Source organism: Triticum dicoccoides, chromosome 1B (assembly GCF_002162155.2).
Source record: "Triticum dicoccoides isolate Atlit2015 ecotype Zavitan chromosome 1B, WEW_v2.0, whole genome shotgun sequence".
In the NCBI taxonomy this organism is placed as follows: Eukaryota; Viridiplantae; Streptophyta; class Magnoliopsida; order Poales; family Poaceae; genus Triticum; species Triticum dicoccoides.
The window spans coordinates 445,930,473-445,947,761 of NC_041381.1; the positions used below are offsets into that span (position 1 = coordinate 445,930,473).

General features: G+C 42.7%; 1 protein-coding gene and 1 pseudogene across 1 annotated transcript; both read right to left on the bottom strand.

Annotated features, from left to right (window-relative positions):
• Window positions 1–3,299: 3,299 nt before the first annotated feature.
• Window positions 3,300–5,801, bottom strand: LOC119350454 (annotated as a pseudogene).
• A 26-nt stretch (window positions 5,802–5,827) lies between these two features.
• Window positions 5,828–7,781, bottom strand: LOC119306550 (ervatamin-B-like). The gene is made up of 3 exons (XM_037582738.1): window positions 7,681–7,781; window positions 7,496–7,562; window positions 5,828–7,299 (listed from the first exon to the last, which is right to left on the bottom strand). Exon 3 carries the CDS (start codon window positions 7,012–7,014, stop codon window positions 5,941–5,943), a length of 1,074 nt encoding a protein of 357 aa, XP_037438635.1. The 5' UTR covers window positions 7,015–7,299; window positions 7,496–7,562; window positions 7,681–7,781; the 3' UTR covers window positions 5,828–5,940.
• Window positions 7,782–17,289: the final 9,508 nt, after the last annotated feature.

The window sequence follows — 17,289 nt, forward strand, 5'->3', positions numbered from 1 at the left end:
AATGGAAAAGTTCCCCAGATGGAATCTCACGAAGACAGAAACTTGCAGTGGTGGAAAGGTATTTTTGGTATGCCCTATGGTCTACGAGGAATATTTGGAAATTTATAGAAGAATAATTAGGGTTAGAAGAGCCACTAGGGGCCCACAAGCTTGGGGGCGCCCCCCCTGGGCGTGCCCCCTGAGCTTGTCGTTGACTCGTGGCCCTTCTGACCTCCTCCCGAAGCTTCCAGGGTGTCTTGTGGTCCAAGAAAAATCGTTAAAAAGTTTTGTTCCGTTTGAACTCCATTTGGTATTGATATTCTGTAAAGACAAAAAACAAAAAAAAACTTAAAGTCAAAGTTTTAAAGAACAATAAATTAGGGCATTGGTATTGCCCTTAAAGTTGAAATACAATTAAATAAAGTTAAATAAAATCGGAAAATAAAGTTTTCGAAGAAAGATTGAATTAGTGGCATTGATATTACCCTTTAAGAAATAAGAACAAAGCAAAAAAGAAAGAACTGCACACAATTTTGCACTGAAATAGCACTTTTTTTGTAATATTCAAGGAATACACATACAATAGTGCAACTTTCGCAATCTAGTATAATCTACACACATATTTGTATAGTAATTGCTTGCATATGTATACACACAAAATAATAATAATAATGTTATTTTTCTAAAAAATGATGAATTAGTAGCATTAGTATTACCCTTAAGGAAGAAAGAAAATGGAACAAAAACTTTCACACAATTAGCACAAAAATTGCACTTTTTATAGTGAGTAAGAATACATAATAGTAAAATTTTCGTATAATTTACACACATCGTATTTACTTCTACACATGTACACACATTCAACAGCCGAAAATACACATAAAGTAAAAAACAAATTTTGACAAAAAAATAAAAAAATAAAAACAAACATGAGCATGAAAACAGAAGCAAAAACAAGGGGGGAAAGCGTGCACACACATACTGCACACACATTAAAATTGGCATGCATGTATTCCATCCATGCATGTGCGTGCAAGAGTTAACACGGCACTGTTTAAACATCACCCAGAGCATCCACGGGCATTAACACGGCACCACGCTAGTCTCCATCTATGGAAACAAACGTTATAGAGAATCTGTTTTTTTTTTCCTTTTGAACCTATAGAGAATCTGTTTGGTATAGCGTGATAATCGGAATCATATTAAGAACGTGATTGTAAGGTACTTCCTCCGTCCCATTATTACGGAGGGAGTAGTTTATTTGTTGCACAATTCAAGGAAACAAATATAGACAACGAAACTGCCTCACATACGATCAATTTTATCATACGATGTGTACGACAAGAGACAGGCCCGCTTCCCGAGGTTTGGGCCCACCACACTAAATAAGTCTTGTCGTACATAGATTGTACAGATTTTGATCGTATGTATAGCAGCTCTCTATAGACAATCTACACACCTGTCTGGCGAGAACCACTCAATTAACGCAGCAAATTAGGAAAACTCACACAAGGCTTAACTGCTACATCGGACGATCATCATCCTTCCTATCGAACGGCCTACAACTAGTAATTCTTTTACACATTCTACTTCTTGTTTCTAAATATAAGTTATTTTAAAAAATTTAATAAGAGACTACATACGGAGCAATGTAAGTGAATCTACACTTTAAATTACATTTATATACATCCCGGCAACATATCCTATGCATCTGAGGGGCTTTGTGTATCCGTGTGTCCATCTGTCCAGAGCCTTCCGATTCAAATCCGATGCCCAACATCAAAAGCGTGCACAATTTGCAAAGACACGCCCGCCTAGGCACGTAAGACAAAGCATCTTTACCGTAATCCCCCTTTAATTAATACACAGCGGCGGCGATGAATTAGATCTAGGTAGAACGTGAGTTTTGATGTGTTGGATCTGATTAGCTCTAGGTTGAACGTGACCTTGCATGCATGTCACGAGTCCTTTTGAAGTTGTTGGCTGCCGGCTGCCGTGTTATGTGGCCGTCCGCTGGCCGCCACGTTGTGTGGCCGTCCGCCAGGCCGCCGGCCGCCGCGTTGTGTGGCGTTCCGCCGGGCCGCTGGCCGCCGTGATTGTATGCCCGTCGTCTAGTGGTCGCCGTGTTGTATGGTCGTCTAGTGGTTGACCGCCGCCGTGTTGTGTTTTGTGCTGCCGTCATCGATGCCCAGCCCGCTGTCGTGTGTGCTCGTCGCATATGACATTGACATGAAGAATCGATCGGTTTGAGATTAAGAAACTTTTGGGCGTTACTGCAAAGATACGACGACTTGCGTGCCTCAGCGGGCTTGTAAGTGCAAATTAGTCATGCTTTTAAGGGCACGCGTGGGATTTGAATCGGAGGGTTGAGGACAGGCGGATGCATAGGATACACAAGCCCCCCGGATGCATAGGATATGTTGCCATACATCCCTATGTAGTTCATAGTGAAATCTATATAAAGACTTATATTTAAAAACGAAGGAAGTACATGGTATGTCCTAAAAAAACATTTAAGAAACGAAATATCTATCTGGTACATCAGATCATTTTCGTAAAACTACCGAACATATCTGTTGACGTTCGATTCAGATCGAAGGATACATCGCTTGCGTGCGCCACATCCCGGAGCGCAAGAAGATGAGCTCCCGAGCACTTTAGCTATACGTTAGGCGACTGATTCTTCTAATTTTGGTCAGTCAATTTTGTGGTCGTTGATTCAAGTGCTTTGTGATACGCATGGGAGGGCTCGATGGATTTGACTGACCCAATTATTTGCTCAGTCGATTTCCCCTTACCTTGTTGAGTGCATGACCCAACCTTCATGCATGCATATCTCGCTCTGTGTTGAAGAGTTTAGTGTCATGGTTCAGATTTTGCTCCGTACGTAGTCGTATTGGAATCTTTAAAAAGGCTTACATTTAAAAACGGAGGGAGTACATTATTTGGCCGGTTGGTTACTAGCACCCATTTTAACAGCATACTTATGTAAAAGAGCATACAAACGTGAATTATTGACACTTATTTGCAACATAGTGCAGATCCATGAAGCTGGGGCTATCTAACTACTACGGCAGCGTATGTTAGAACTTTGGTCTACTTTTGTTAATCACCAGTGGCATCTTCCTCGGTAGTGCTTGGCATGAACAGTTGTTTGGCGGCAGAACTGTACATTGTTTGACAAAATTTTATCAGATTTTTATGAGTATCGCTCCTGACTTCTTTTGTACAAACTGCCGAACCAACCTTTTTCATTGATTTCACATCCTTGCACGCAGTGTCAGCCGCTGGTCTTTTCTTGCCATCTGAACCGCTTGTTTTCATCCAATGGCTGAAAAAATGATTAGTATGCTGATGTAAGTGAACGGTAATCTGAAAGCATACAATCTACGGACTGTTAAAACCGCTCTTTATACCTTGGCCTCCTGGATGGTCCAGACAAATGCTGCCGAAGCTGATGTACATCACAGGCGCCGGCACCGGGGTGTCGAGCCACGAGACGATGCAGACCGCGTCGGCTCGGTTGCCGCAGCCGGCCATGGCGCTGTCCATGACGCTCTGGGAGGCGCCTGATGGCCCATGTCAGGCTGCCAAGCACAAAACACCCACCATATAACTGCATAAAATGTAAAACCTTGTGACGTGATCCTTGTGTATGTAAGCAGAGTATACTTTTTATCCTTGAGAAAACATGTTAGAAAACAGAGCATGTTTTGCGGTTCACTAAATATTCTAACAGGAGAACTGACGCACATTTGTGTAGAACACTTAGATGGACAAACTATACGCGAAAACTTGGACTATGTAGGTAGCAAAATAACATCCAGCTAAATCTCGACAGCCCATGAAACAAACACAGGGAGCAGAGTAAACGGCCAAACTAAAGGTTCCAAGACGCAGGGAGAGCAGGCACATACATGCATATATTGCACAAAGAGTTCAAGACTTGCAGTGCGAAGAAGTTACTCTCTGCACTGAATTCTAAAAGCACAATCCATACAAGAAGAAATACTTGCAGCAACATCAAATCCAAAAATTGTTAGTCCAAGAGATTCCTTTAACAGTTTTGCAGCCTCTTCCACCACACCGATATTCAGAGATTTGTTATCTTGTACCCTGTTCTGCAGTAGCTGCTCCTTAATAGCCACTGGAAGAGTCTTCAAACTGTGAAGCCAAATTCAGGTGTGAAATTTAACATAGGAATGAAGAAGGCATCCAATACAGTGCCAATATATGTACTTTTCAAACTTTACCTATTAAATGTAAGAGGTTCGTCTCCTGATGACGACTTCAGCAAAATTGCATTGGGCATTTACTCGTTTACAGCATGAAAAACCTTGTCTCCATTTACATAAAACTTGAATATCTTGGATCCGTGATCAATGTGTTCCTACATCGCATACATAAGATCTACACATTTAGCAGCTGAATCACCGCAAACAGTAGTTCATAGGCCTAGAATTAGAGAGGAAGCAACCTTTTGGGTCAGGGCAGGCGCCACAGGCCTAGGCTTAGTTCTACCATCGACTTGGGACGTCCACTAATCCTTTTCATTTTAACCCTGTATCCCTGCCCTATCAGAGGCTTGTACTGATAACCCCTCTTTCTATTCAATGACATGAAACGCAAAGTCTTTGCTTTTTCTCGAAAAAGACAGGAAAGACAACATGGAATGCCTCAAATAGTGTCAAAATTGCAGGTGAACATACAAGATGTGATTAATCGTCAGAACATACCATTCATTAAGAGTACATCAAAGATGCCTATTTCCTACCAAGACATCATCATAGGGGAAAATGCAGAAAATTGTACCTGTATAATAGCTGGACGGGGCACACTAAGGTTGCTAAAATCTTCAATGGAAAACTAATGCCTGCAGACAACAATTTTTCATCTAGATGCAAAGCTCAAAAGAAAGCAAATGAAACTCCAAACTGAAAAGGGACTGAGTAGCAAAATGAGTCAGCCTAACCATCTCTGTAGGATATTTTTTTTGGAAAGAACAGAAAAGGTGCACTGAGAGAGAGAGAGAGAGATGCAATGTATTGTACCATTTATTTGCCTTTATCAACCTATGTTTCTACTTGATCTTGACAAAAATATAACCAAATGAGCACCAACTAACTTGATGATGGGCACTTCTATGGGCGCGACGTGTGTATGTAGCAAATACGGAGTATATTTCTACACACATGTACTACCAGTCGAAAAATATCTTCCGGAGTAAAAACAATCCGTTCATCGACGACCTTCGCATTAATCCACAAAGGTCAGTCAATTTATTGATTTTTTGGAAATAACTGAATTGGGAAAGCTTGTTAAATGACATTAGAAAACTAATGTTCTAGAAGTGTGAGGAAATGATTATCCTTGCAGATAGCATAAGTAGCAAACATTACTGTAAGCTAAAATAATTGTGTCAACCCATGTATGAATGCAAAATGGTAGAGAAAAAAATAGACTACCTACATGTGAAAGTCCCCTGCAGCAGAAAAACAGGGAAAATCATTGTAGCAAACACCTTGCACGCAACATAATCGAGATAAACCTAAAACATGAAAGGTCTGTGCTACATCAAGTAGAATCTGGGATGGATGCATCGTCTTGTACCTGCCAATGCTACTCTTGATGGTGGTGGTGCCGCGTGCAACGCCGTCAGCCACTCAGCCCGCCAGATCACTTCCTGCAGCTGCCTTGGTGTGGCCCCTCGTGGAGAATGTTAGCGAGAGAACATATCATGTACTAAATGAAATCAACCTGTCTAAGAAGCACAAACTAAACAAGAATGATCCATTATCCACTTTATTGAGAATGTAGAACATCTTACAGATAGGCCAGTCCTCGATCTGGATGCTATTACATAAATGTCATAAATTGGAAGAAATAACTAGTAATCAAACTCAAGAGGCTAGCTCAATGTCATAAATTGTAACACTCTGCTACGTATTACATGAATGCAACTTAGTCAATCAATTCAATTGGTTCTACAGGATACATCGCAAAGCGGAGGATGCCGCATAACCCACCGGTTTCTTCATAGCCACGCTCCAATCTATAGTAACCCTTCTCCCCCCGGTGGATGCCCCACGAATTCTTGATCTTCCAGTAATCTATGGTATAGTTGCTTCCATCTATATCTTGCTCCTGCGCCGTCCCATACCCTACCAGGAGCGCTTGGTGTCCAGGCCTCTGTCCACAAGGCCCGCTAAACACTCTGCCTGCCCGATAGTGCTTAGCCCACCCCGTGGTATCAACAGACACCACTACAGGCTGTGATGCCACAGCCTGCTCAAGTGCCGTCTCATTGAATCGCGGGACAAACTTGTACCCGCCGATGGTGACCACCTTCTGGGCCTTGTGGCAGTTCAACCTCGTGGCCACGTACGGGTTGTCCTCCCACTTTGCGATGCCGTCGGCATCAATCACATGGTTGAATGCCTTCACAGCATTGCCCCCATCGCATCCCCTGCTGATACTGCAGTCCAGAAGTTCCTGCACACTTAACTGCATCAGGATGCCATTTTCTATCATGTGTATACCCTCCACTGCCCCTGCCGCCGCGAAGGCCCAGCAGGCCCCGCATGAACCTTGGTTCATGACTTGTGTCACGGCGCCCCGAGAAGCCCAGTCGACGTAGTCGGGGATGTCGTCGTTGGCGAAGGTGAACTGGTCGCCGGTGATGACGTCGTGCTCTAGCAGCTCCTCTCTGCTTTTGAGGAAGCAGGATCCGAAGGTCTCCTTGAACTCGTCATCGGTTATGTCCGAGAACTCGTTCAGGCGCCGGCGGTTGTGGATGACACCCGTGTTCATGATGTTGATCTCCTGCGCTCGCGACCTGAAGATGTCCAGCCTCCCGGACTTGTCGTCGTCCTTGCAGCCCCGACCATCCGGGTACTTCTTGCACCAGCGCTCGTAGAGCTGCCGTGTGGACTCCTCCGACGACAGCTCGGCGCTGGTGAAGTCGATGCTACTGGCCGCAGGCGCGAGGGCCAGCACAAGCATTCCCATTGACAAGGTAAGAAGATGGATCTTCATTTCTACTTTTCAGTACGTATTTCGGTCCTGCTTCTGCCTGTTTATATATGTTAACAGCAGTATGGTATTATCATAGTAGGTAACTGTTAGCTCTGAACTTAAATCTACTGTTAACCAAACCTGTGCTGTGCCAGGTTTGTCTACTTCTTAGCTACCTCTGCTGTGCCAGGTTTGTCTACTTCTTAGCTACCTCTGCTGTGCCAGGTTGTTGGGAGGTGCTTGACGGATGCCTTCAATGCACGAGAATCGTAGACTCGTCTAATGACTACCTTTTTTGGTTTTCATCTGCCAATGCAAAATGCATCAGTAACCAACAAACCCATCATGCAAAAGAGAACACCACAGGAAAATTCTTTCAACTAGGGACAACTCCAGCATATGTTCTTGAATTTATGTTCATAATGCATTTACACACGAACTTAACAATACAATAATACTATTTGTATGTACTCCTCATTATAACACAATTGACTGATGGTACCTTACAGTGGATGCTATATAAGCTCTCGAGTCTACTTGACCGTGTAACTTCCATCCCTGTTATATACCTGAAGACGAAATAGTGTAATTCAAACATGAGAACCTCAACGGTACTAGTAGACTAACAAGTATAGACAATTAGAGCCAAAGCTGTGAATCTTTAAAATTACTAGAATGTGAACTTACGATGTTGTTTTAAGCAACTCCTGCTGAAGTTCTTCCTCACAAGCTGTTAATGCAATCGCAGCAAAATCAACAATCTTAGGCTTTCCAACGGCTGCTTCAGAGCTACTTTGGAGATAATTAAGAAAGTCGGAGCGCCTTCTCTGATCCAAAAAGAGGTCATCCAAAAAGACGTCAAATGGCAATACAGCTTGCGATAGATCCTGCAGTTGAGGGAGGAATTATATTTCATAATAAGATAAGATATCAACCCTACCAGTCAAGGAAAATGAAAATTACGTTCATTCATATCTTTAAATTTGGGACTACCAGTTTCCAGTTTACACAGTTCTGAAGTACCACAGATTCATTTATCCTATACCCTGCTATTGCTTTTCTGTATCATACTGAATGGTGTACAAGACATTTTCAGCAAATTCACGAGTTTCCTTTTGGGATTTTCGCTGGACAGGTGTATTGTGAGATGGTGGAACCCATTATACCAATAATATTCCAGAGAACAAAAGCAACATGCTTTGCTTATGGACAAACAGAAAGTCAAGCATGTTTGCCCATATCTTTAAGCACAAATAAGTCATGGTTTCTGTGATTAGTTCAACCTTCGATTAATGTGCAAAGTATTGGTTGTCTTCTTTTTGTCAATTTTGAATATGCTTGTGCAAACGTGCACAAGTGTTGTGCAAATAACTGTATTGTTGAGAACTTGATCTCGAACTTCAGAAGTAGTTCACTGCCTACTAATTTCCTGGTTGACTTCTGTATAATGTGATAACCTGAAAAGAAACTTAATTACTTATCCCTCTCAGAGTTCAGCCTTCTAGATTGCTTACTAGATCCCCTTGTGATGTTCTTCATCATTCCACTTCATGAGCAGGTAGTGGCAAGAGATACACCAATGCAACCTTAGCCTCTGAGAGCGGCACAAGACATAATTCGTCTTTTGCATCAACCTGTCTGAGTCAAAATGTTAAGCTGTGGCTCAGCTAATTTGAGATATATGGTGAGAAACTCTATGATCTTCTATCAGACAGAAGGTTGGTTGTATCGCAGACACAAAAGTCCATGCCTTTAATTCTATTGCTTTTCTCGTTTCTGGGTTTGGTGATGGGGTGCATGCATATACTAACATTCAGTGTTTCATTGACAAGTACTCCCTCCGTTCCTAAATATAAGTATTTTTAGAGATTTCAGTAAGGAACTAAATACAGAGCAAAATGAGTGAATCTACACTCTAAAATATGTATTAAGTCATGCCTAATTGCTTTAGGATAAGGTTAATGACTCATATGTTTACACCCTGGTTATGGAATAGATTATTTCTGATTGGATGTAATTAAGGTCAAATGCTGTCTTGTTAAGTCTAATCACTCATGCGTAGGACTTAATTGTTTGGTTAATGCAATTGTGCAATAATCGGAATCAAGTTGATGTTCCGATAAGCTCAGGTTCAGCTATTAGAAGGAGTGGAATTGAATGTTGAAGGAAATCCCCAAAATATCCCCCCATTCCGAAAGACTAACCCAAGATGGCAATTCCCCAATTTGCAAATTTAAATCCCCAAATTTTGAAGCCCAAAATGTTGAAATGAATATTAAGAGAAATGGATGTATGGCTTACCTACTGACGCTACGACGCCGCCGTCTGTGTTGATGGCCCGCGGGAAGAAATGGCTGGCGGCGCCGCCCTATCATACGCGAATGTTGTATGGCCTCTACGCCGCACACGTCGTAGTCGACCACCAAACGACAGGGGCCGGCGGTCGCCTCGCCGCCGAGCGCCTCGTGCGCGTCGCCGGCGCGGACGGACCGGCTCCCGATCTCGCAATGTGCACGACACGGCTAGCACCGTTCGGCGGAGGAGCGCGCGGCCCTCCAGCCAGGCACGCTGCTCCGACGAATGGGGCTGCCGCACCGCCATGGCGGGCGTGTCTCCGGCGCGGTCGCCTCTTCTGCGGGAGCAGTGAATATTGGGGTAACGAGGGGAAATGCCGCTACGGTTTGACCTTGTTCTATTTTGCTCCGCCCAGGTCGATCTGAACCGTCGACAGGATCGAACGGCTGAGGCCGACGCGCTGCTCAGAACGGGACTTCGGGCGCTTAAAGGGCCTATTTCGCTGCTGGTCTGCGACCCAGGTTGTCTTAGCCCAATGAAAGCCTTTTATTTATATGTTTTTGTTTGCTGGGCTGCACCGAATGATTATGTGTAGCCATGGGTTGTATTGGGCCAGGAAATTATGCTGTGCGTTTTTCTTTTATTGAGTGCATTTCTGTAATTATGATTATTCCAAGAATGTTTTTTGCACTGTTATTAATATAAAATTTCCAGAAAAATTAAGCTGTAAATTATGCTTTACTTTTCTTAGTAAAATGGAACCAATGGAAGTTTTGCTTGTAGAAAATTATTGCACAATGAATGTTGATGCCATTTTAATGACACCTTTTTATGATGATCACCTTTCTAGCATCATTTCAATGATGAAGTCGATGTGAGTCACTCATCCAATTTTCTGAATACTTTGTTTGGGAGATTTAATTGATTATGAATTTTATATTGATGCCATGCTTATGGCATTTTTTAAATGATGTGATCATTACTAATGGGCTGAGGTCACCTCCGGAAAAATGTTAATGGTCGCATGGTGCGTTTTCTACGTCGCACTATGCATCCAATGATGTTAGGCTAGTGTGTTCGTTGACCAATACTAAGGATTATTGTTGGTTCATTTTCTAGTCTTAGGATACCCAAACGGCACGCAAAAGTCACCACCAAGGCCACAGACTTCCACCACTTCAATGAAAGAACCGTTGACAGACCTTGGCTTCGTAAGTCTAGATTTCTCACCCAAAAAACTATTACAGAAGCTACAAAAATTGGTAGAACTAGATGACCGAGAATCAACAGAAAATCAGTTAAAATATTTTTTCTTATTTTTTTCCACAATGTCGTTTGTGAGACAACCGCTGCTATCATCAGCAAACAAGCAATAGTGGTGAAGAACATGATCTGTGAAGAAATGGCAGTGATGGATTTCTGCGAGGTAATCCTCGAAAGGATTAAGGCAGGAGCCATCGAATGGCAGGACCACAAGATGTTAGATCAGGAAAAAAAGAACAAAAGGAACCTCGACAGTTTGGCACAGGCACCAGTAATCATGTACCTTGACTCCCTGCTCCTACCCATCGACAACAGAGAAATGCAGAAAATTACTGAGAGAATGGACAAGACCTCATTACCACGAGCAAACCTTCTCTATGAGAGTGACCTAGCAAAATTAGCTGGAGCAGACATGAAAAAGGATGGAAAAGCACGACCGAATGACTATGAATTTGGCAAGATACAAGTCTGACTGTTGTATATAAATCCCTTGTAACTTGTAAAAACATTTTCCATTCTAACCAATTCCATTCTACCGAAACAATGCAGACATGGAAAGGAACGACAGAGAGGATCTTCTACACGAAACAAAGAAACACAGAATCACCTTCGTCTTCAATGCAACTGATACCAGCATACCATCGTAAAAAACCACAGCACCAGCACACGACCAAACTACTACCACCTCCACCCAAGCGCCACGCGCGAAGCATGTGTCAGCACCAGTGGAAGCAGGGAACTTGACACAAGCACCAACATAGGATCAGAAGAATGATTCGAAAGGATAAATCAAATGTTGGAAAACATGCTTAATGAAACAAAACAATTACCCGGAATAACTAGCAGGGTTGAACACCAATACATTGATCAAGAGGAGAAATTGGATCAACAAGCCAAGGAATCACTGGTGCAACAAACAATGTCCGTGATGAAAGCTTTTGAATATCACAAAGACCTTCAAAACCTGATTTGCAAGGCAAGAATGAACAAAACTGACGAGGGCACCCTGCAGGTGGTAGAGCAACTAGATGCTGGAACCACAACTAGACTAGGGGATGGAAACCGCACAACCGAACTCGTAGCCACGACACAAGCAAGAGAAAATAAAAAAACAAAGACGGCAAAAGAAGACCAAGAGAAGAAGAGAAGAACAACATCAAGGACACAGGACACGGGAATTGAAAATTGGGAGATAAAGCACCAGAAACAGGTACATAAGCAGCAGAAGGAGAAGCACATACCAACTAACGCAAGCTTCAAAGAACTACAAAACCAAGGAACAAAAGTAAGAGCACAAAAAAGATGTAGACCACGAACAAGAAAAACAGGTAAATAATAGCAATGCACGATGTCATCTAACTCTAAAGCCCTGTTTTCATACCTGAACTAAAAAAATTGTGTGAATACTCTCATGCACGTGACAATAGCACGCCACGCCAAGATGAACTCCAACAGTAGGATGATGTCAACAACCCCAAAAACGGGGATGAACGCAACAAAGCAAGCAACCTCAAAACAGATAATGCTACCTCAACAATGACCCCAAAAGATGTACAAGACACGAACGACATTAGAACCAGTAAACACATCAGTATGAACATCCTTTTTTCCTTTCAAAACTGGGTATAGTTATAAGTTAACTGATAGACATGCAACAAAATATAGACTCAGCTGGACAACCATAAAATCAGCAGTCCCGCTAACAAAGCACAAGAAGATGACCCACGATCGACTGTTAGCATCACACAAGATAAACAAGAAGAAAACTACGAAGAGGAGGTAAACTTCCATAGCCCACTACGCCCCACACCGCAAACTCATGGCAGGGAGAAAATGTTGGAAATATGCCCTAGAGGCAATAATAAATTAGTTATTATTATTATATTTCCTTGTTCATGATAATCGTTTATTATCAATGCTATAATTGTATTGATAGGAAACTCAGATACATGTGTGGGTACATAGACAACACCAAGTCCCTAGTAAGCCTCTAGATGACTAGCTCGTTGATCAATAGATGGTTACGGTTTCCTGACCATGGACATTGGATGTCGTTGATAACGGGATCACATCATTAGGAGAATGATGTGATGGACAAGACCCAATCCTAAGCCTAGCACAAAGATCATGTAGTTCGTATGCTAAAGCTTTTCTAATGTCAAGTATCATTTCCTTAGACCATAAGATTGTGCAACTCCCGGATACTGTAGGAATGCTTTGGGTGTACCAAACATCACAACGTAACTGGGTGTCTATAAAGGTGCACTACAGGTATCTCCGAAAGTGTCTATTGGGTTGGCATGAATCGAGACTGGGATTTGTCACTCCGGTTGACGGAAAGGTATCTCTGGGCCCACTCGGTAGGACATCATCATAATGTGCACAATGTGACCAAGGGGTTGATCACGGGATGATGTGTTACGGAATGAGTAAAGAGACTTGCCGGTAACGAGATTGAACAAGGTATCGGCATACCGGCGATCGAATCTCGGGCAAGTACAATACCGCTAGACAAAGGGAATTGTATACGGGATTGCTTGAATCCTTGACATCGTGGTTCATCCGATGAGATCATCGTGGAACATGTGGGAGCCAACATGGGTATCCAGATCCCGCTGTTGGTTATTGGCCAAAGAGTTGTCTCGGTCATGTCTGCATGATTCCCGAACCCATAGGGTCTACACACTTAAGGTTCGGTGACGCTAGAGTTGTTATGGGAATTGGTGTGCAGTTACCGAATGTTGTTCGGAGTCCCGGATGAGATCCCGGACATCACGAGGAGTTCGGGAATGGTCCGGAGGTAAAGATTTATATATGGGAAGTCCTATTTTGGCCACCGGAAAATGTTCGGGATTTTTCGGTATTGTACCAGGAAGGTTCTAGAAGGTTCCGGAGTGGGGCCCACCAGCATGGGGGGACCCACATGAACGTGGGTAGTGGGGGCAAGGCCCCACACCCTTGGTCAAGGCGCACCAAGATCCCCCCTTAGAAGGAATAAGGTCATATCCCGAAGGGATAAGATCAAGATCCCTAAAAAGGGGGGATAAGAATCGGTGGGGAAGGAAATGATGGGATTTCTTTCCTCCCACCTTTGCCAACGCCCCAATGGACTTGGAGGGCAAGAAACCAGCCCCCTCCACCCCTATATATAGTGGGGAGGCGCTTGGGAGCTTCACCCTTGCCCCTGGTGCAACCCTCTCCCTCCCCAACACCTCCTCCTCCGTAGTAGTGCTTGGCGAAGCCCTTCCGGAGAACTGCAAGCTCCACCACCACGCCGTCGTGCTGCCGGAGCTCTCCCTCAACTTCTCCTCTCCCCTTGCTGGATCAAGAAGGAGGAGACGTCCCCGGGCTGTACGTGTGTTGAACGCGGAGGTGCCGTCCGTTCGGCACTAGGATCTCCGGTGATTTGGATCACGATGAGTACGACTCCTTCAACCCCGTTCTCTTGAACGCTTCCGCTTAGCGATCTACAAGGGTATGTAGATGCACTCCCCTCTCTCTCGTTACTAGTTTCTCCATAGATAGATCTTAGTGACTCGTAGGAAAATTTTGAATTTCTGCTACGTTCCCCAACAGAAAATGCACCGCAAACTCATATTGTTTGATCTCCGGGTATTACAAGCACTGCAAAAGCAAGAGGCAACCTGTGTTGAACCTAAATCCCATGATGAACGTCACACAGATGAAAGCGACACTGAACAAGAGATTTCCAGTGCCACATCATTGCAGACGGCCATTACAAATACATAGGAGAAAGCCTCAGACATCCCAGTCGATGACAAACTCGAGACTGTTATACCTGACAAAGAAATAGTCCACGCAGACACGAATATCCCAATCACGGACACAAAGGTAAAATTCAACAACAACCCCCTTTCCAAAATATTTATGATGTCTGAACTACCTAGTACACCCTGCCACTATAATACAAGAATTATAAGGGATGAATCACCCTTTTCTCTAAACAGATACATGAAACAAACGAGAACATCAATCTCAAAGAACAACAAGGAGCACAACCAGAGGAAGCCCAAAAACACAGAGAAGTTTAGGCATCAATGGCTGAAGAGGTGAAGTCACATAACCAGTTTATAGTAACATAAAAAAATTGTTACACAAAAAATGAAGTCCAATCTATAATTTCATTATTTTATTAAACAGGAAAAAGAAACAAATGAAAGCATTGGCATAGAGATTCAACACGCAAAACAAGAGGACAACACATAACAAGGAGAAGCCGTATTTCTAGCAGTAAACAATCCTTCCACTACAGATAAAGGGGTCTTAAAAATCATGTCCCTATAACATATAAAAAAATAACTACAACTGCATAGTCAAAAATGCACCCATTTAATTACTTTTTGTGTTGGAAACAAGCGCAAGAAGCTCAGGAGAGCACCAACAATCAAGACCATCAAACACAATAAGAGGAGGCCAATGAACAAGGGGAACATGTTGTTCAAACGTTAGACAACAGTGCCACAGAAGACCAAGCCCCAAAATATTCACTCATAGAACAACAGGTAGCAAAGGCGGCAGCAGCAACAACAACGACTGAAAAGGTAAAGTTACATAAGCTGCTTCTATGAAATTATAAAATAGCTCCGTGCACACTCAAATGCACTCCCTCTTAGCCACCTCTATGTTTGAACAGCTACAAGATAAAAACAAGGACAATAGCGATGGACATCAAAACAAACAACAAGAGGAGGCCCAAAAACCTCAACTCAACGTAGAACGAGTGAAACAGCCAGCAACAGCAACAACGGCTAAAGAGGTGAAGTCGCATAAAATACTTCTATAAAATTATAACTTAGCTTCCGCGAACACCACCACAAATCTCAATAAAATAATACCTCTTCACGATCACATAGATCAAAAGAAGCACTAGACGCTTCGCTATTTTCCTGTCACAGCTGCTACGAATTAAAATAATGTAGCAGATTTAATTATTTATTATGCTTTTCCCATGATAATGTAGAAACCTGAACAAGGCAACCGCACAGATACAATCAATGAAGCAAACCCTCAGAGTGTTCTGCAAGAACATGGGTATGATATTTCAGAGAAAGAACCAGACACCATCCAAGAAAACCCTCCACCATCGTACGACGGTGATTCTCTTGTCAAAGAGGTTGCTGCCAACCAGGACGACACTGGAAAAGAAGACGGAAAATACCATCAGCAAGATGCGACGTTGGACAAGCAAAAACCCGACGCTAAGAAACGCACAGCGGATTCAAACGAGGATGCAGCAGAAACTGGACAGAAGGGTACTGACGAATCTAGCTTCGAATGTACAACCCAAAAAGGACAACATCACATGCAGCCACAAACAGGAGGAGAACAAGAAAGGAACAACAGTGGACAAGGCATGTCTTCTAGCAGCAAAACATGCAAGACAAAAGAAACTTAATTGTAATCTTGCGACATGAAATTATTTACATTAAATTCAAAATCATCCCAGACACATAGGAGAAAGGGAGCAAACATAGTGATGCTGTCAACAAAGCCATCAAAGACCCGTACAAAGTTGTATGCAAGCCATGGACAAACTAAGTTCATGTAACTACCGCAGAACACATTCGTACAATGTTTTTACTTGTAATCTGTGTAAACTAAAATATTTTTCTAAATATATGATGCAGAGATGAGCTTTTCATGACAACGGACATGTTAAATGTCAACCTAGGTCATGTCGCCAAAAGCTTCAAAATCGGTAACCCAGTGAGCAGCGAAGCCATCAAACCCATGCTAGTGATCTTGAGAAATGAACTCAATGGAACAGGGCCAAAGATTCTATCATTAAGCAACAGTTTAAGTAAGACCATGGCAAAAGGATCACGTTTAAAAAAATGAATATTAGTTTATCAACTAGATCAACTTCGCCTGCAAGTGAACTGACAAATTCCCTTCGTGTATATATGACAAAACAAGCAGCACTCAATAAAGGCAGCCAACGATGAAGATCCAATGTGCTTCAAAAATAAATATCAAGCACATATCAGAAAAAAACACTACCTTCCAGGTGATGTCTGCTAGAACTACGTCGGTATTTCCCCAAAGAGGAAGGGATGATGCAGGACAACAATAGTAGGTATTTCCCTCAGTGATGAGACCAAGGTTATCGAACCAGTAGGAGAACCGCGCAACATCTCGTAATCAGCTCCTGCACACAAATAACAAATACTCACAACCCGACGTGTTAAAGGGGTTGTCAATCCCTTTCGCGCAACAGTGCCAAAAATTGGCAAGCAGACGTGAGAAAGTTGTATAGATTGATAGATCGAACGCCAAATAAAATAAAGTGCAGCAAGGTATTTTTGTATTTTTGGTTTAATAGATCTGAAAATAAAAGGCAAATAAAATAGATCACAAAGGCAAATATATTGGAGAAAAGACCCGAGGGTTGTAGGTTTCACCAGTGGCTTCTCTCGAGAAAAATAGCAAACGGTGGATTAACGAATTACTGTTGGGAAATTGATAGAACTTCAAATAATCATGACGATATCCAGGCAATGATCATTATATGGGCATCATGTCCAAGATTAGTAGACCGACTCCTGCCTGCATCTACTACTATTATTCCAACATCGACCACTATCCAGCATGCATCTAGTGTATTAAGTTCATGGAAAAACAGAGTAATGCAATAAGAACGATGACATGATGTAGACGCGATCTATTTATGTAGAAATAGAGCCCATCTTGTTATCCTTAATAGCAACGATACATACG

Coding starts and splice junctions, on each gene's coding strand:
- LOC119306550 (XM_037582738.1), bottom strand. CDS start 7,014: ATGAAGATCCATCTTCTTACCTTGTCAATGGGAATGCTTGTGCTGGCC.